This window comes from Mugil cephalus, chromosome 17 (genome assembly GCF_022458985.1).
Source record: "Mugil cephalus isolate CIBA_MC_2020 chromosome 17, CIBA_Mcephalus_1.1, whole genome shotgun sequence".
NCBI classification, from domain to species: domain Eukaryota; kingdom Metazoa; phylum Chordata; class Actinopteri; order Mugiliformes; family Mugilidae; genus Mugil; species Mugil cephalus.
In genome coordinates, this window is record NC_061786.1 from 3,055,849 (window position 1) to 3,072,950 (window position 17,102).

General features: G+C 43.0%; 1 protein-coding gene across 5 annotated transcripts in view; it reads left to right on the forward strand.

Moving 5' to 3' along the window:
• Positions 1 to 17,102, forward strand: part of daam2 (dishevelled associated activator of morphogenesis 2) — an 88,765-nt gene that overhangs the window by 49,980 nt on the left and 21,683 nt on the right. For 3 of the 5 annotated variants that reach the window (XM_047610464.1, XM_047610467.1, XM_047610465.1), the window contains exons 5-12: positions 2,882 to 2,976; positions 12,180 to 12,513; positions 13,191 to 13,301; positions 13,642 to 13,745; positions 14,422 to 14,488; positions 14,598 to 14,715; positions 14,889 to 15,027; positions 17,000 to 17,023. In XM_047610464.1, the coding sequence (XP_047466420.1) occupies positions 2,882 to 2,976; positions 12,180 to 12,513; positions 13,191 to 13,301; positions 13,642 to 13,745; positions 14,422 to 14,488; positions 14,598 to 14,715; positions 14,889 to 15,027; positions 17,000 to 17,023 (992 nt within the window). The remainder of the gene's footprint in view (positions 1 to 2,881; positions 2,977 to 12,179; positions 12,514 to 13,190; positions 13,302 to 13,641; positions 13,746 to 14,421; positions 14,489 to 14,597; positions 14,716 to 14,888; positions 15,028 to 16,999; positions 17,024 to 17,102) is intronic. The other 2 variants (XM_047610466.1, XM_047610468.1) reach the window with 1 other exon arrangement.

Sequence of the window (17,102 nt, forward strand, 5' to 3'; positions counted from 1 at the left end):
TCCATCATAACTTACGCAGACCACTGTAAACACTGAGATAAAAAATAGTGACAGTTAATATCTGTTTACTGGAAATACGCATGTGTCGACAACCAATGCTGAAAATTGATATGTATGTATGTATGTATATATATATACATATATATACATATATACATATACACACACTGTTTTTGTTTACCCCCTCTTCTCGGGATGAGAACAAGTTTCTTCTAAAAGGCGCACCGGCACACCGAGTGTTACGTTGAAACCTGGAGAAACAATTTCTCTGTCAGTCTCTTAATGGCTTAGACAGCACACACACACAGTGCTTTAGTGCAGCAAGGAGAAAGTGCTGATTTGTGAGTTGTCAAGCATTTTAAATCCACCACGGATTAGGTGTCAGACACGCTGTCAGAGTTATGTTTGGGCCTTTCGTTTGCTGTATCTCCTGGAGAAGGCACTTTGCAAATCATTGGTACTTAGTCTACTGTATAGAACATATAAAACCAATGTTTCGGTTTTTAATCAGTGACTTCATTTATTCCAAACATTTTCTAAAAACTGCCACTATAAATAACTGCACTAATGTCAGGAAAAAGAGTCAGGCCAACGGGCCAAGATGTACATTGGAAGCCACTGAAGTTAAGTTATATTGTGGGCAGATGTAGTTCTACTTTCCTGAATAGGATTAGGCTTTTATGACTAAACAATACATTTGTTTTTACGTTTTCCATTCTCCTTCTTGCACGGGACATGAGCATGTCTCATGTTTGTTTTATGCTCCATTTCTCTCCATAACTCCGGCTGATTTCCTCCCCACTATCAGTCTTCCATTTTTTTTTTTTTTTAATATATTTGGAGGTGTACTCTGCTCTGTCCATGACATCATGCCTTGGCCGTTAGGCGAGCTCACTCGGGATAGCCCTTCCACAGTAGCTGAGTTATAGGATGATCTCATTTTCACTTTGCCGCCCGCTGAGATTACTGTACAGCCAGCATCTTGAGGTTCATTCACAAAATCATGTCCAGCCTCGACGGACTTGTAGTGGTAATTCAAATGTCCTTGTTACTGTGACAAAGCCTTCCCTAGTGCTGGTGCGTCCAAGCAGGTAAGAGGAGCTTTAGAGCTCTCACCTTGATTCTTTTTGGTTTTGAAAGGAAAGCGACTCCTGAAGGTGAAGGGAACAGCTTCTCACTTTTGCCAGTGATGAGAAAAACGACCTAGGACTCAAAATAAGTGCAAAATAGTGAAGACCGTTGATTTATTAATATTTAAATATCAAACTAAACTGAACACAGCACAGAAACCATTGCATCATAAGCTGTTGAACTTGGAGGCCATTCAGTTGGTTAGATGTTTTATGAGCCTTTTTCTAAATATTATATTAACATCATATTAACAGTCACCTCAGAGGCTTTTATCAGAACTCAAGGAAAATACCACAAAGTAGCAGTGCTTGTGAATTTTACTCCCAGCTGTGGTCAAGCAAAGCTACATGTGAAGACTGTGGTGTCAGAAAACAATTAGCATAACTGGTTCACGCTCAGGTTTTGTAAATGCTTGTGTACTGAAGAGTTTAAGAGCCTCTCTGTCTTTCCGTTGCTATTTTAGCCACCATAATTTAGTCTGCCATCATCTGTTTTATACTTTGTGCATCCATGATCCACATGTTCCAAATTAAGAGTTTGATGAGCAGCACTCATCACTTAGTTAACAGTGCACTGATGACTAGCTTGAAGGCACAGTTCTGACTCTGGGGGGCACTTCCCATAATGGGGATTTAGGGAAGTACCGTCTGCTGGTTTACCAACTGGCTATAATGGTGTCCGTATGTGCATGTTGGCCACAGGTATGAATGAGCTTACAAATAGCAGATGTAGGAAGGAGCCGTTTGGCTAGACTCGTTGACACGGTGAACTGGCTCGCAGCATGACCAAATCATTCACTCTCCCCAACACTTGTTGTGTCCAACTTCCCATTGACTATGAACATATTAGTTTAGAGCAACAGGAGCCAGAGCCTTTACTTCTTGGCACGGGGTCTCGGAACCATCTGGACGTGAGGCTAAGTCGACACGATGGATGTTTTGACTGTTACTGTTTCTAGATTAAACAGTCTCACACACCGGACAGACCGGTGCGTCCAATGTTGTTAGTGCTCTTAGCTGTGTGGTGGTAACTAGGCAATGTAGGCAATGTCACTTGATTTTCTTTCTTGATGTGGAACATTTGCACCCGGCGTTTACCTGATGCCCTCTTTAGGTACTGGAAAACAGGATCCCGTTTGAGCAAATATCTTTTCAGGCAGCAACTATGGCTGGCTTACTCCACTGCTGAAACACACTGTTTGAACCTTGGCAGTGATCTGCCATGGAAAAAGTCTGGAGAGGCTAAACAGAAGCCCAGTGGACCTGACTAATGGGAGCAGCAGCTCTTTGAAGCTGCTGACGAAAGTCTTTAAGTGAGGCACACATGCATTACCATTACACACTATGTTTTTTTTGTTTGTTTTTTTTGTTTTGTTTTTTTTTAATTAAGATTTGACCTATTTGCTTTAAGCTTAATTAGAGATAAATGTTTGCATGTTGTATAGCTTCAAACAGTCATATTAAAAATAAAATGACAGAAGGAAAATATACAGTAAGTTTCATTTGTGGTGTTTGGAACATTAGGCTACTAATGAGACAAAGACTCTGTGTGCTTCTAGGACTAATTAAGGCAAACACTCTTGTAAAGAGGAGGAAACGTGCCGCGGCTCCTGCAAAATTAGGATTAACATTCTTGTGTTGATCCGGCAGAAACGACAAAAAGCTCTTCATTAAATGTGACAAATGAATACCATGTCCAGATCGGTTATTTCCCCAGTAAACTCCATCTCCGTTTCTCACCACATCTACAGATGCAGACCTTGTTTGCCTTTGATGAGGAGGAAATGGAAATGAGGAACAAGGTGGTGGAGGATCTGAAGACGGCGCTTCGGACTCAGCCAATGAGGTAAGCGTGTCACCCTGTCATTCTGACCTTTTCCTCTGCTACAGACAGCACAGACCTGCATCACCTGGCCCTCATTCAAGTCCTTCATTCCTACAGTGTGACATGAGGCAAAACCACACATACTGATTCCACTTAATAAAGCTTTGTGCTAGTATGGAGAACTTTGCCTCTTACAACATCAAAGAATTCTGTTTTATCACAAAGGAATTATGATTAATTACTCATAGATATTTTTAGAACCTAATTTTTCTCACCTTCTCTCCCCCTCACGCGGTCATGAGCAGCTGATGGGCTTCACTCATCACCACAGAGAAAAATTCAAAGATGTCGAACAGCCCACTAATAAAGCCCACCTCCTTCTTTCCGTCAGTAGCGCCTTTAGAGCTGTCGGTCAGTCCGTGCCAGTTCTGTGATTCAGTGGTCTGCACCAAAGTGGGGGTGTTGAGTTTTGGAATGGAGGGGGGGTCGGGGGCTATGAAGTGACAGACATAACAGAGTGACAAAAACTCAGGGCAGCTTTGATGTCTGGGTCACGTCTGGGTTGTGTGAGTGTGTTTGTGGGTCGAGAGATTGTATTCGCTCCATCTGCGCATGTTTGTGTATCCAACGCAATGCAACAAAGAGTATGGCTGCTAGGAAGCAGCCCTTAGGGTCTAAAGACAGGATCTCATTAGAAAGGCCGTTGCTTCTGACCCTCTGGTCCTAAATATGCACTTTTATTCTCCACACTCTTCCAGAAATGATGTAGTCGGCACCAATACGGCTGAATTACCACAATTGCTGAGACCAAATTGCTAAGTAGAAGCAATAAATCAAATCAAATTAGCCTTTGCGAGCATTGTGGGTGGAACAACAGATTGAGCTGTCGGAGTTAACATCTGCATTTCAGCAACACGTTGCTGTTGTATAGTTTACAACTGAAATGCTCTCATCTTGAATTCTGTGAAAAGATGCATGCTGGGTTTATAATAAAATTCATCTGGAGCTGCAAAACATATTTGACCCTCAAAATGAAGTTAATACACCTTGTAAAGTTTTATATACAGTACAGTTACACCGTCTGCTCAATATCATTTACACCACTTGACTTCTCAGCAAGTCCTGTGTGCTTATTAAGTAGATATTTTTAATATTAATTCTTTGCTAGTTTCTTGACACGTATTGTGTACAAGTAAGCTGCTGTTGTTGGCAGTGAGGACAAATATAGTTTTAGTTGGTGAAATATTGAAGCTTTTTTTCATTATTTCTGTATCACTGCATCACCTTGAACTAAGAAGTGTCCCCTTTTTTGTGCACTGTGAAACAAAAAATACATTTCCTTTGTGAGCTACAATCAGACTAAAGAAATACATGTGACTCCAGAGCCCTGGGTTGCAGACCCATGTTTTAGGTTGTCGACAACTTGTTCTTGATCATCTGAATAAAATACATTCTACATGTTATTGTTATTGTCCATTCTCTCTAGTACCTAGGGGCTCTTTGGTATCTACACTACCATAGAAAAATGATACTTCTTTCATGTTTGTTTTACCTCCTTGTGTATTCATCATTCAGCATCTCTGGAGAAAGTTGTGCAAAAGTAGTTGATAAATATAGCTTTTCTGATTTAAGCATTCAGAGTCAAGGGGCTACAAGGGGATGTTGCAACCTTGTGTATACAGCAGGCGGCAACCTCCGGGTCTGAGCGATGAAGCCCATCCGGAAATGCAAAAAACTGCAGTTCATCGAGTGGCCACTTGAAGCTGGTTCTGAAAGGGAGCAAATTCCAATTGACCCCCGTGTGAAAAAGCCCAACATTACAGCATTATTAAACAGCCTGGTACAGAAAATGATTTTGGTCTCAATAATTTATTACACTATTCATGACAACTATATGGGGGGGTGGATTTTTTGCTCACTTATTTTTTTAGTTTCTTTTTACGGTTCTGCAATTTAAAAGGTCTTGTTTGCTGGTGCCATTTATGTCCTTCTGAGCAATAGATATTTATCATGGAAGTAGATAACATTTGGTGTGCTACACATTATACCATACAACATTGAATCTGTGCTTTAAAATATGCCATAATAAATATATTTTACTTGAGGACGATTCTGTCCTCAGGGAGACTTTGAAATCTGTGTCATGTTAAGTGTTTCATGCATTTGTGTAAACATGAGGAAAGGATTCCAGTTAGTGAAATCATTTCTCGTACAGCTACTTATACCTCATACCACAACCTGCTGTTGTTGCATTTAAAAGCCAAAGACTACTGAAAAGGCACATCACAGGACAGTGTCACAACTGTTCTTAACCTCAGGGAGGTTTGAACCTTGAGTAGGAAAAAGTTACTCATGTAACTGCATAATAGCAGCCCTTTGAGTGTGGCACTACTTCCCTTAATTTGAGGAGACAGTGTTTTTTTTTTGCACATTTCTCATGAATCTGTAATTTAGTGGCTCTGGATAATTCAGAAAGCATTTAGAGGAGCCAATATTTTTGACTAAATGTTTCATGCTTTTTGGGTACATTCTCTCTTTGTATCAATCTCCTACTTTCCTTCCTTGTATTCTATTCAAATGCACTTAATTCTCACATCAAAGTTACTGTAATTACTCACTCAACACTATTCGGTATTGCACCTGCACCCACGCTGTTCACAGAGGGAGTTACAGGCCATTAGCACACAGATGTTTTAAGTACTGTCGCAGTGATGTGGGTAGCAGGTGTGTTCCACAGAATGTTGGTGTTCAGGGAAAGCCTGGGCGGCGTGTAAATATCCTGCCAAGTGTCCCCTAATGGGTGGCTTAAACACAAGATGGCCAAACGCCTCGCCAAGTTTGTGTCACGTTTGCGTCGCTTTGTGTGTTTGTACACTGTTTTTTACGACCTCTTGTGAGTTATCGTGGCGTCTGTCCGTATTCAGCTTTGATTCATGCCTGCATTTGGATGGCTGCCCCGTAACGGCCGCACTCCCTCCTTCCCTCTGGTGTTCTGGAGAGGCAGCTGGGCCTGGTTGTGAAGAGGTGTCCTTGTTGCCCCCGGCCTGCTCTGCAGTACCGCAGGACTCAAACACATGGTGGGCACGGAGGGTGCCAGGCAGTGTGCGCAAAAGGAACACACTGTCCGCAGGCCACCCTCTGCTACTTGGACTCGCAGCCTGATTATACATTATGGAATGAAAAGGGTGTTATGTTTTAGTCGTGAGTTTTTTTGTTTTTTTTTTTGTGTGTGTGCATGTTAAAAAATAAATAAATAAAAACATTTCCAGTGCAGCTGCAATGGAACGGAGACAAATAAGTGTCACAAGTCTGCTTGTACAATAACAGCCAAATAAATCAACTGTTGTGCTTTGGGACATTTTAGATTTTCTGATTTCTCAAGTAATAATTCTTTGTTCAAGTATGTCAGTCCTGATTAGCTGTACAGTATCAAAAATACTGTGGAAATTGTGAACTGAAGTGGGAAGGACGATGGAACTAACGCGAAATCACATCACAGCATTACAGAACAGCTGGACTATGTCTAACAGTGCCTCCAATTGAGAGGGCACAGCAGGTGGGCATACGCTTTCAGTAAGTGATGCTGATTTACCAGAAACTGCTCCTAATGTTTGTAACCATTATAACTTAATGTAATGCCTTAGGTCTTAATTCAACTGTAATACGAGTGTGGCTCGCCATAAAAGGCTGGGATTTGGAAAAACGGTTTTCTCTTCTACTTGAACCTGCAGCTCATCTAATTTTCTCTGCCCACAGTTATGGCTTTGTTTACCGGCTGTCTAATGAAGCCTGAACCGTCACACTGAGGTTGTGTGTTTGGTTGTGTGTTTATTCACATAAAGCTGAGTCCTGGCTCAAGTGGCTGTGCTGGGCCCGAAAAGCAAACACAAACCGCTGCAGCCATGCAGTCAACTGAAATATGCACAGTCTGGTTTACATTTCAGTTTAGCTTCTAAATATTTGCGCTATAACATGTGGTATTTTAACTATGCACTGAAGTGTACTTACATAAGTTCACCCACTGAGCCGTCAGCAACTGCGCTGGTGTTTATGTTCGTGTTGATTAGCGTCTTGTGCGTGCATTCTTGCATCTAAAACGTGACGCCCCTCAATCACTGTCATTTCCGTTGCCAAATAACTACAGGAGGACAGGAAACGAAGATTTCCTGGAGGTCGGTGAGGCCGTCCTGGCCCACAATGCACCGCAGCCCCAGGCTCATGTCAGTACAGCATCGCAATGCTTCCCAAGGCGGCTCTCTGGACGTTGTTCCTGGAAATCTCTTCCAGCAAGAATATTGACTTGAGTTGGCTACCGCCGCCCCCCCCCCTGCTCCTGTGTCAATAGCTCTTTGGATGATTCGCTACCAACACATGCAAATATTATCCTTCAAAACATTTTGCGGCTGTAACTCTCAAAGGTTCCGCTTAACAGAGACCGAATTTCGTGTCTGTTTTCACATATTACCAAATGCATTAGTTGGGGAGCTGAACATCACACCTTCAAAGGCTCCTGGATGGAGTGATGTGTTCGCTCCTCTCCGGGGCGCAGGTTTGGAAAGAAGTGAGGACCAGGTGGATGATATGGGCAGGTCTGAAGAGAGAGCCGGGTTTGTGTTGTAATGGCAATAAATAGATGAGAGTGGAATACAGAGTTAAGCACATCGGTCATCCTGTGCCCTTTTATCCCCATTAGATTTGGCTTTACGTAATTACACGCATCCTCTTCAGTTCTGCTTAAAAATACACATTCGTAAAGCGCAGAGCTTCATATAAGTAAAAGGTTTGTGTTTAGTTTGGTTGCTTCTCAAATTGTGTGCGTTAAAGGGAAGCTCTGCCAATTTTACACATGAAAGTCTGTTTATAGGTTTTGGAAAGCGCTGCTGCAAATGTGAAATGTAGTTAAGCCTCTCGAGCCCCCGTAGGGAGCTGTGTGCAGTCTGATAAATGGTCCCAAGGTGATGTCACTTGAGTCGGGAATGAAGATTTTGAATCTGAGTTCCCCCTGACCTCTAGAGACTGCTCATCCTCTGCGCTGCGGGATTTAGGCTCAAGGCTGCACAGCGCACCTGCGTCTTTGACCAGACTGTCTGCAGGCTCCGGGTTTTAATAAAAAAAGAATATACTGGAGAGAAACGAGTATTAGTTTTGATCTCCTTTGTTTTTTAGTCTATGTAATCGTATAGTGTGTGCGTGTGCGTGCATGTGCGTGTGTGTGCGTGCGTGTTGCTAGCTACATGGCCCACTTGAGACCACACACGTCTCCTCCCTGTGGACAATAAACCTGCTCCATAAGAACCATTTGTCCATGCCATGATATACTATGAGCATACATATTACAGATGTGCACCTTGGCCATGGATTTTATTGTAAAGTTTTGTGCTGGGCTGCACATCAAGTAAAATTTATTTGAGTTTGAGCTGTGTTGATATCAAATGACTAATCTCCCAAGCCCTGCAGACACCTCGGTCAACCAACTCCAACCTCTGAAGAACCTCGTGGGCCCTCAAACACATCCTTTTAATAATGTGTGTCCCCGAGCCAGGATGTGTTTTGAAGGAGATGGTGAGTGTGTGTGAACGTGGTGATTAAAGGAAGGGCAGGAGAGAGAGGCGGAGAGCGCATGATCGCTTGAGTCTGTTCGTGTGTAGAAGAGTTGGCCTTTGATAAGTTTGCATAGTTGGGCTTTGAGGTAAGAGTTGAACCCTAGGAAGACCGTCTGCCACACTGGGTCATCCGCAGTTCGAGAAGACATAATGTTTTGCCTCGTGCAGCTAAAACCTCAAAAAATCCATTTATTTGGATTGAAGTCCTGAATTTAAATTTGAGCATCTGGATTAGCTTTCCACACCATCCCGAACATTTAGAATATCCTCTGCCTCTGATTGAGGGGTTTCATGCTTTTACGATCAGTGGAAATGATGTGCTGTTTGCTTTTCTAAAACGGCAAACTCGTAACATTGGCAATCATTTCACTTCACTTTACCCTTTACCTTCCTTGGCCCCGACATAACTTTGCATTTTTGCTCCATTGTAACTTTTGTTTAGTCTCGTTTCCATGCTGTGTTCCCTGCCCTGTGTTTTGTGTGCATGTGTGACTGGCTCATCCTCGGTATTGTTGAGCAGCTCTGCCTGTTCTCATATTGTGCAGCTCTTGCTGAATACTCACTGGGGTCCAGTGAGTATTCAGCGGTTGTTACCCCCACACACAAAAGAAGAGAAAAGAAAAAGAAAATGTACGAGAGTCGGCTGAGCATGAATGTCGGTGAACTGGTGAAAAGAAGGAGATGGGATCCACAGATTCAAGTGCTCACTGGAGAGAGAATTAAGTGTGGAGGAGGAGAGAATTGTTGAATGTCAGCTTACTAGGTTTTGTCAACAGTACAGAGGATTAGTCACAGTTGAATATCCTCCTAAGGAGCCATGCATTTATGTTTGTGAATCTATCTCTGCTACCACATCTCTTCTGTATAAGTACATTCACATGCGTCGAGGTTGGGGTGCATATAAGGTGTCCTCTGTGCATGTCTGTGTGTGTGTGTGTGTTTTTGGCAAGCCGTCGGCAAATCAGCAGAGTGAAGCGAAGCAGGCGGCGAGCGAAGCCTTGAATCCCAACCACGCTTTTGAACCCGCACTCCAAGAACAACATCTCTCACCCTCTGCTTTCCATACATTAATCACAAGGATGTTCAGCTTAATTTCTCTTGCAGTATGAAGCCTTTCGCTCTCTGAGGTGGCCCCTCAATTTACAGACGGGCGTATGGCTGGTGCTGCCGGCCAAGGACTTGTCAGCGATGCAAAATGTGTAACCCCAACAGTTGGATCAGTTCTGCCATGCTCTAGCTCCACTGTCTGCGTTACATCTGAATCAAGTCATATCTATGCTGAGTGGACTCTGAGGCTTCAGCGTCGGTGCTCAAATCAGAAGCACATTGTCGGCTGAAAGGTCGTGCGCTCAATCTCCGTCATTTCGATGCGTTGTCAAGAATGCTTGACTGTCTGCATTCATGCATGTGGTGCGATCGTCTTGATCTCATCCAGGTGCTGCTAGGGATCATAGGATTAAATGAGAGATCCAGATGAGAGATTCCTTGGTCATACCAGGTGAAGTTTGCTGTGTTTGTGCCGACAACTTGTGTGTGGAAATCTGGGATTGATCATGAGCAGAGGCAGAGCCATGGCCTCATTGTATAGGATAACAAGTAGATGCTTTACATTTTTTTGCATTGTGTTTTTTCCATGTTTCTTCGAGCCAGGACGGCAGTGGGAGAGAGCAGAACTTGGACTACATACTTCTAACAGTGTCAAAACAATGTATCTGTTACAGTGAGGAGCAATAAATCTCAGCTCTCTGCCCCTTCGCTCTTTTTCCTCTCTGTCCATTTCTCATTCCATTCTTCTTTTCTCTTCCCCTACACGTCCTTGTCTCCTTTCTCCTCCCTTTGCCTCTTCCTCTCTTTCTGACAAGCGCTCATTTGTTTGAAATATGTATGAGGCCTATCAGGAATCTTAGTGAGTGGGAAGGTAATTTACAATCCAACCCACACTGTGCTCAGTGGATGTGACACCCCTCAATGTTTATATGTCCTGCCTGTCACTCAGAGTGTCTGCTTCTCTCCCAGAGAGGTTGATGACTTACTGCATTCTAATTAGTTCAGCTAGTGGCGGGTGTTAGTAGGAAGCAGCGTGAAGCTGGGGTGTGAAGTTTAATGTGCAAGGAAGTGATTTTTGTGTGGTGGCAAGACATATGAGTTGCATTCACTGGCTACGTAAAGACGGACGGGCTCTCTGAGGCGTCATACGTGGTATTACTGAGCAGGTTTGAAGCACGGTGGGGTGTTGCGTGTCGTAACCACTTATGAAACCAACTCAGCCAGAAACCTGTCACTCAAAGCAGCCCCACCCTCAATTATGCACAAGTTGATAGGGTGAAATAAAATTATCTAAAGACTGTAGACTGTGGAACGGGGCTCGGCATTGCGACTGATGCCCTGAAAACGGTTCATTTTGAGATATTTTAGTTTTTAACGTTTTCACACAACTAATGTTGTCATTGATTCCAGAGTTTTGGGCTGTTTCCACAACATTTTATCTCCAGTTGGCACATCTTCCATCTGGCTTTGTTTATGTTTATCTCTTTTCTCGTTGTCCTATTTTATATATATATATATATATATATATATATATATATATATATATATATATATATTTATATTTTTTTATTTTTTTATATATATATTTCAGTGTTAAGGTTAGAGTTAGGGTTCTGTCTGTCATGTTTCGGATCCCCCTCACACTAATCTTGAGATTTGTTGTTCCAAACCCATCTCAAAAGATTTGTAATGAGGCAGGGAAAATAATGTATTAGAAATATCAGATCTTTCAAATAAAGGTTGTTTTGAACAGTGTGTGTGTGTGTGTGTGTGTGTGTGTGTGTGTGTGTGTAAGTGTGTGTGTGTGTGTGTGTGTGTGTGTGTGTGTGTGTGTGTGTGTGTGTTTATTTGTGTGTGTGTGTGTGTGTGTGTGTATACGTGTGTGTATATGTGTGTGTGTGTGTGTGTGTGTGTGTGTGTGTGTGTGTGTGTGTGTGTGTGTGTGTGTGTACGTATATGTATAGTGTAGTACAACTCTGACCTTTCCAGGTGGAGTTTGTACATTCTCCCTGTGTTTGTGTGGGTTTTCTGCGGGTATTCCGGTTTCCTCCCACCTCCAAAGACATGCTTGTTAGGTTAATTAGTGTTTCTAAATTAATAGGTGTGAATGTGAATGGTTGTTTGTCTCTGTGTTAGCCCTGTGATAGACTGGAGACGTGTCCAGGGTGTACCCCGCCTCTCACCCAATGACTGCAGGGATAGGCTCCAGCAAACCCTGCAACCTTAGTGAGGATAAGCGGTGGTAGAAGATGAGATGAAATGAGATGAGATATATAGGGTTTTATTTATTTTATTTTTTGTTTTTTAAATCAAGCCCTACTGTTGACATATTTCTTTCTTCAGGTATAAACTTACTCTGGAGTCGGCCTCATGTAGCTTTGGAGAACTGCAGCTTTCAGTAGTTTGTGCTGGTTTCATTTTTTTTGGGATTTGGGAAATTTGACTTGGTGGGAAATTAAGCTTCATTCTGAAACAATATGGAAACATAAAACTAAATCTATGTTGTACTCAATTACGGAAATGTATCCTTTGTATAGTTTATTTTTTCTTAATCTGTATTTTTTCCCCCTTCAGATTCGTCACACGCTTCATCGAACTAGATGGCCTCACCTGCCTACTCAACTTCCTGCGCAGCATGGACTACGAGACGTCGGAGAGCCGCGTCCACACCTCCGTCATCGGCTGCATCAAGGCTCTGATGAACAACTCGCAGGGCCGCGCTCACGTCCTGGCCCACCCCCAGAGCATCAACACAATCTCACAGAGCCTGCGGACGGAGAACGTCAAGACCAAAGTGGCGGTGCTGGAGATTCTTGGGGCGGTGTGCCTGGTGCCTGATGGGCACAAGAAGGTGCTGCAGGCCATGGCACACTACCAGAAGTACGCCGCTGAGAGGACTCGCTTTCAGGTGAGGAAATCCAGAGTTGATCTTATAATGGAAGTATTTGAGGTTAAAGGTGTTGACACATTCCTTGAATTCTGGGTCATGGTGATTCACATTTAAAGAGGCTTTACTGTAGGTGTGGGCAGGACTGAGATATGGGTGAGGTCAGACAACATATTTTAAGTTCATGCTCAAATAAATCAAGCTGTGGTCATTTTGATACATTCGAGGCTCCTCCGACTGTTGGCCTCAGGGTAGATCAACACTGTGGCCGTATTAAAGGCAGATGAGGACACGGAGAGTTATGGAGGTCACGGTCTGTGTAGTGCTTTAGTGACCAGCAGGACTGAGTCAACAAGCTACATCTCACACATCCCCAGAGTGTGTGGTAAATCATGCCACCTTAGGCTAAGCTAACACCACAGGAGCTGAGTGAGTCAGAACTTAATAGGCCTTTTAATGTTGATTTACGTTATGATTAAGCTGCTGAGGTATGTCAGGGGTCAGTTTCAGAGGCAATAAATTAAAAAAAAAAAAAAATAGCTGTGAGAACGTTTACCCTATGTTATCTGGCTCCCTTATGGTTTTGATAAAGTACTGTTATCTCTGTCTCAGTCTCTATCCGATGATATCAGGCCTTAAATGTATTTTAGATCAAACATATTTGCTGACTAATTCCCCAACTTGTCCGGACTCTGCAGACGCTGCTGAATGAGCTGGACAAGAGTACTGGCCGCTACAGAGATGAGGTCAACCTGAAGACTGCCATCATGTCCTTCATTAACGCTGTGCTCAATGCTGGAGCTGGAGAGGTCTGCATGCACAATAATATGCCCTTTAAACACACTGTCTAGAGAAAAGGACAAAACAGTTGAGGGATGTAAAACTAAAATACTTTGTGTTGTCAGATGTGTTGTTTCATAAGTTGCTGCAGTTTGTAGTTGATGGTGACATCATGGCTTTGTAATACTGAGCATTTAAAGGAACGTGTTAAGTGACAAACCCTCTTTTATGAAATCTAAAGCTACAAGTAGGAGCATGTAGCAAGAGATAACCAGGTTACCTCTGTTCTGGGGTATTTGATGTCCCATCATTATAACTGGATTTTCTCCCCTCTTATTTATTTGTTTATTTTTTTTTTGTTAATCTCAGGACAACTTGGAGTTTCGCCTCCACCTAAGGTACGAGTTCCTGATGCTGGGCATTCAGCCGGTCATCGACAAGCTCAGAGAGCATGAAAACGCCACTCTGGATAGGTGAGTAACCATCCAATAGTTGGTCATCTTCCTCATTTACTTCGATATGGGTTTGGATCCCGCAAATTATGCACCTCCACTATTTTAAATCACAAAAAATCACAAAAGGTTCTCTAAAGGTTTGTCTCACACCTTGTGACAAGTGTCGGGCTGTTAGTGTCTGTGGCAGTAGGTTTTGCACCATTGCTCGGACCCCTGAAGGCAGTTTTTCAGCTGATATTCAATTGGCAGTCGATCTTATCTGTAAGAGAGATCCTTTTGAATGATGAACGATTACTGCCATATGCTGGCATCAAGAGTTTACTTTCACGCATGTGCATAATTAAACTTTTCCATGGTCATTGGCTGTAAACTTTGTGGTGTTTTCAAGTGACACAGGGGACAACATCACAGTTGGTCTTCATTGCTGGTAGCTCTTGTAGATGTCAGTTTGGTGTTTGGACTTAAGACCTATCAAAGATAAAGAACTCATTATATTTAACCATATGTCACATATATAGTCTGAGACACAAAACAAAGCAAATTATTGCCAACCTTTCCTCAGGTCAAAATGTACTCAGCTGTTAATATAAATACAATTACTAACCTAATAAAGGAATATCATTCCAGTCTAAAACATAGGGTGTGAATAGGGTAATAGTCGTTTAATGTCGGACAATTTTTTCTCTCTGTGCAGGCATTTGGACTTCTTTGAGATGGTGCGGAATGAAGATGACTCAGAGCTGGCCAAAAGGTTTGATTTGGTGAGTGATCTAGTTTTACATGTACACAACACTATACCTTGCTGCCAGAAGACAAATAGAGCTATGGTCAGAGCTTCCAGCCAGAGTGGTTACATTTCTTCTTCTACAGTCCCACGTAGATACAAAGAGTGCTGGTGCCATGTTTGAGTTGATCAAGAAGAAACTGAGCCACACAGATTCCTACCCACACCTCCTGTCCATCCTACAACACTGCCTCCAGATGCCCTGTGAGTAGACACTTTGCCATAATGAAGAAAATAAAAATTGACCACAGGTTTTCTGTTGTCATGTACTGTAGGAAAACCAATAAATAGTATCTGGGGTGTGCTTTACACAAGTGGCTTTTGATATTGAACTCACATTAGTCAATTGGAATGTCCTCACTGTATCTCACATCCAGACAAACGTGGTGGTGGCAGCCTGCAGCACTGGCAGCTCTTAGATAGGATCCTCCAGCAGATAGTCCTGCAGGACGACAAGGGAGAGGACCCTGACATTGCCCCCCTGGACAACTTTAGTGTCAAGAACATCATTCGCTTGTAAGTGTCTCCTAAGTCAATTCAGAAGTTACATAATTGCAAACACGAATGTGGTGTATATCAGCAAACACAGGACCACTGGTGAAGCAAGATGCTTGCTGTTCTGGGTTTTCTGATTACATTATCAGGAATAATGTTTTATCTGAGTCGGTACTCATTCACCATCTATTCACCCGTGACGATCCAGGCCAATCATTAGACTGCTGACCATTACATAAGAGTTACTGTAAGTGCCCTGCAGTTCCAGTTCCTCCTGTCGCCTTTTTAAAAGCTTCCCCTTGTCCTCCAGTGCTGTAAACAAGCTCGAACTTCTGGAAAATCTCATGGTTAATGCATCCAATCAGCATCACTTCCAGCTCAGATCAAAGTCTGATATCAGCATTGTCCTTTAATGTTGAAATGATCAAGGCATGGCTAAAAGGCAGAGGATACTTTTAGTAGATACCAGATTCAACATCATTACGCTCACCGTTGTCTTCTATGCTGCTAGCGTGTTAGTGATGGGAGCGTGGAAAATGGTTGCACAGTGAGGTGAGGTGATGTGAAGGTGGCAGCAGGGGGTTGGGTTCACTCCGAGCGTGAATTGGCATGAAAGCGGAAGCCAGAGATCAAAAGGAAGTTGCTCTAATCGCATTAAGAGGGCTGGTGGGCCAAGTCAGCCACATTCAGGTGCAGCAAAGCAGACACTGGGCTTCGTGCATGTAGGAGGCGTTAACATTCTGAAACTCAAACCAACCGTCATGATTTGGAAATTTTGCATATGCTGTCATGGCCAAAATCTACGCTGTCTCTCAGAAACAATGTTTTTCTTTTTGTATTGACATTTGCTGGTTTTCATGGTCTATATGTCACTGGATTTTGAAACTAATCTGGATCTGAATCCGGATCTGTGTTTGGAGGCCTAAGCCTGTGGTGTTTATTGAGCCTGGATAGTGGTAAAAGATGGCACTGTCAACACTGTTTCTCTGAACACTTGACTTCATTCTTTGTTTCTGACTCGCTATCATTCTTTGCGCCACTCTCCTCCTCTTTGTTTAAACCAAGCTTACGATCAGTGATGAATGTGTTTAGTCTGAGTGTTGAAACACGTCGCGTGGTAAACCTTGGCCCCCGCTGGCTCCTGCTTTGTTCGCTAATTCTGCCACCGTAGTACGTGCAATCAGCACACTTGAGTGTAATTCTTTCCAGTAGCGTATGGCTGCATGCTGCATCTGAGCCGAGACGCTCATTATTGCCCGTTGCAGATCCATCACCGCTGCCCCTCCCTTTACATTACTGCCACTCTGTTTCCATAAACTCTCTTTCAGTTAATTGTGTCTGGAAACAGAGTGCACAAGCTGAGATTCCCTCATTGTACTGGCGGCACGCCGAAGGCCCTGATGGTTAATGGGTGAAAACGTATGGCTCGTGCCGTGACAGCTCGAGGGGGAGGGACACGCTAAAACAACTGTTAAAACAACTGGGAGACAAAGTCATTCATCATCCGCGGTCACCATGACGACGGCTCTGACTGCTTACACGTGTGGCTGGCCCAAAATTAACACTCCTGTACAAATCACATTTTTCCAGAGACATGCGGAGGTACATATTTGACTAGTCCACAAAAAAGTGATTGTGTCTTTTTTTCTGTTTTGTTTTAATGAGTTGGAGTTCGTGGAGCGCTGCCCAAGCGGTAATTAAAGCAGCTCTCACTTTTTAATCAGGTTCAGATGAGATATGTTCTCAAATACAAGCACTTTGATGGCCTAAAACTGATTAATGACCAACAAGCCTTTAAATAGCTTTGTGGACTTCCTAGTCTCAACTGATTACAAGCGTTTAAGTCTGAGTCATTATCACAGTGAAGCAACTCTGTCCTGGTTGGCAGTCATATGTCGGCGGAGGAGGCGAAGGAGTTCCTTCTCTCATTCCATTTAATTGTTGATCTTGTCTGCATGGTGACTCTGAAACATTTCTGTTCTCTCACCTCTAGCCATGGCTACCAGCGCTGTTCAAGGTTTCACTCTCCAATCTTCCTTCATCTAAATGAATTCCTAAGGACATCCCATCGTTAATCTTGTTTTCAGTTTATGCCT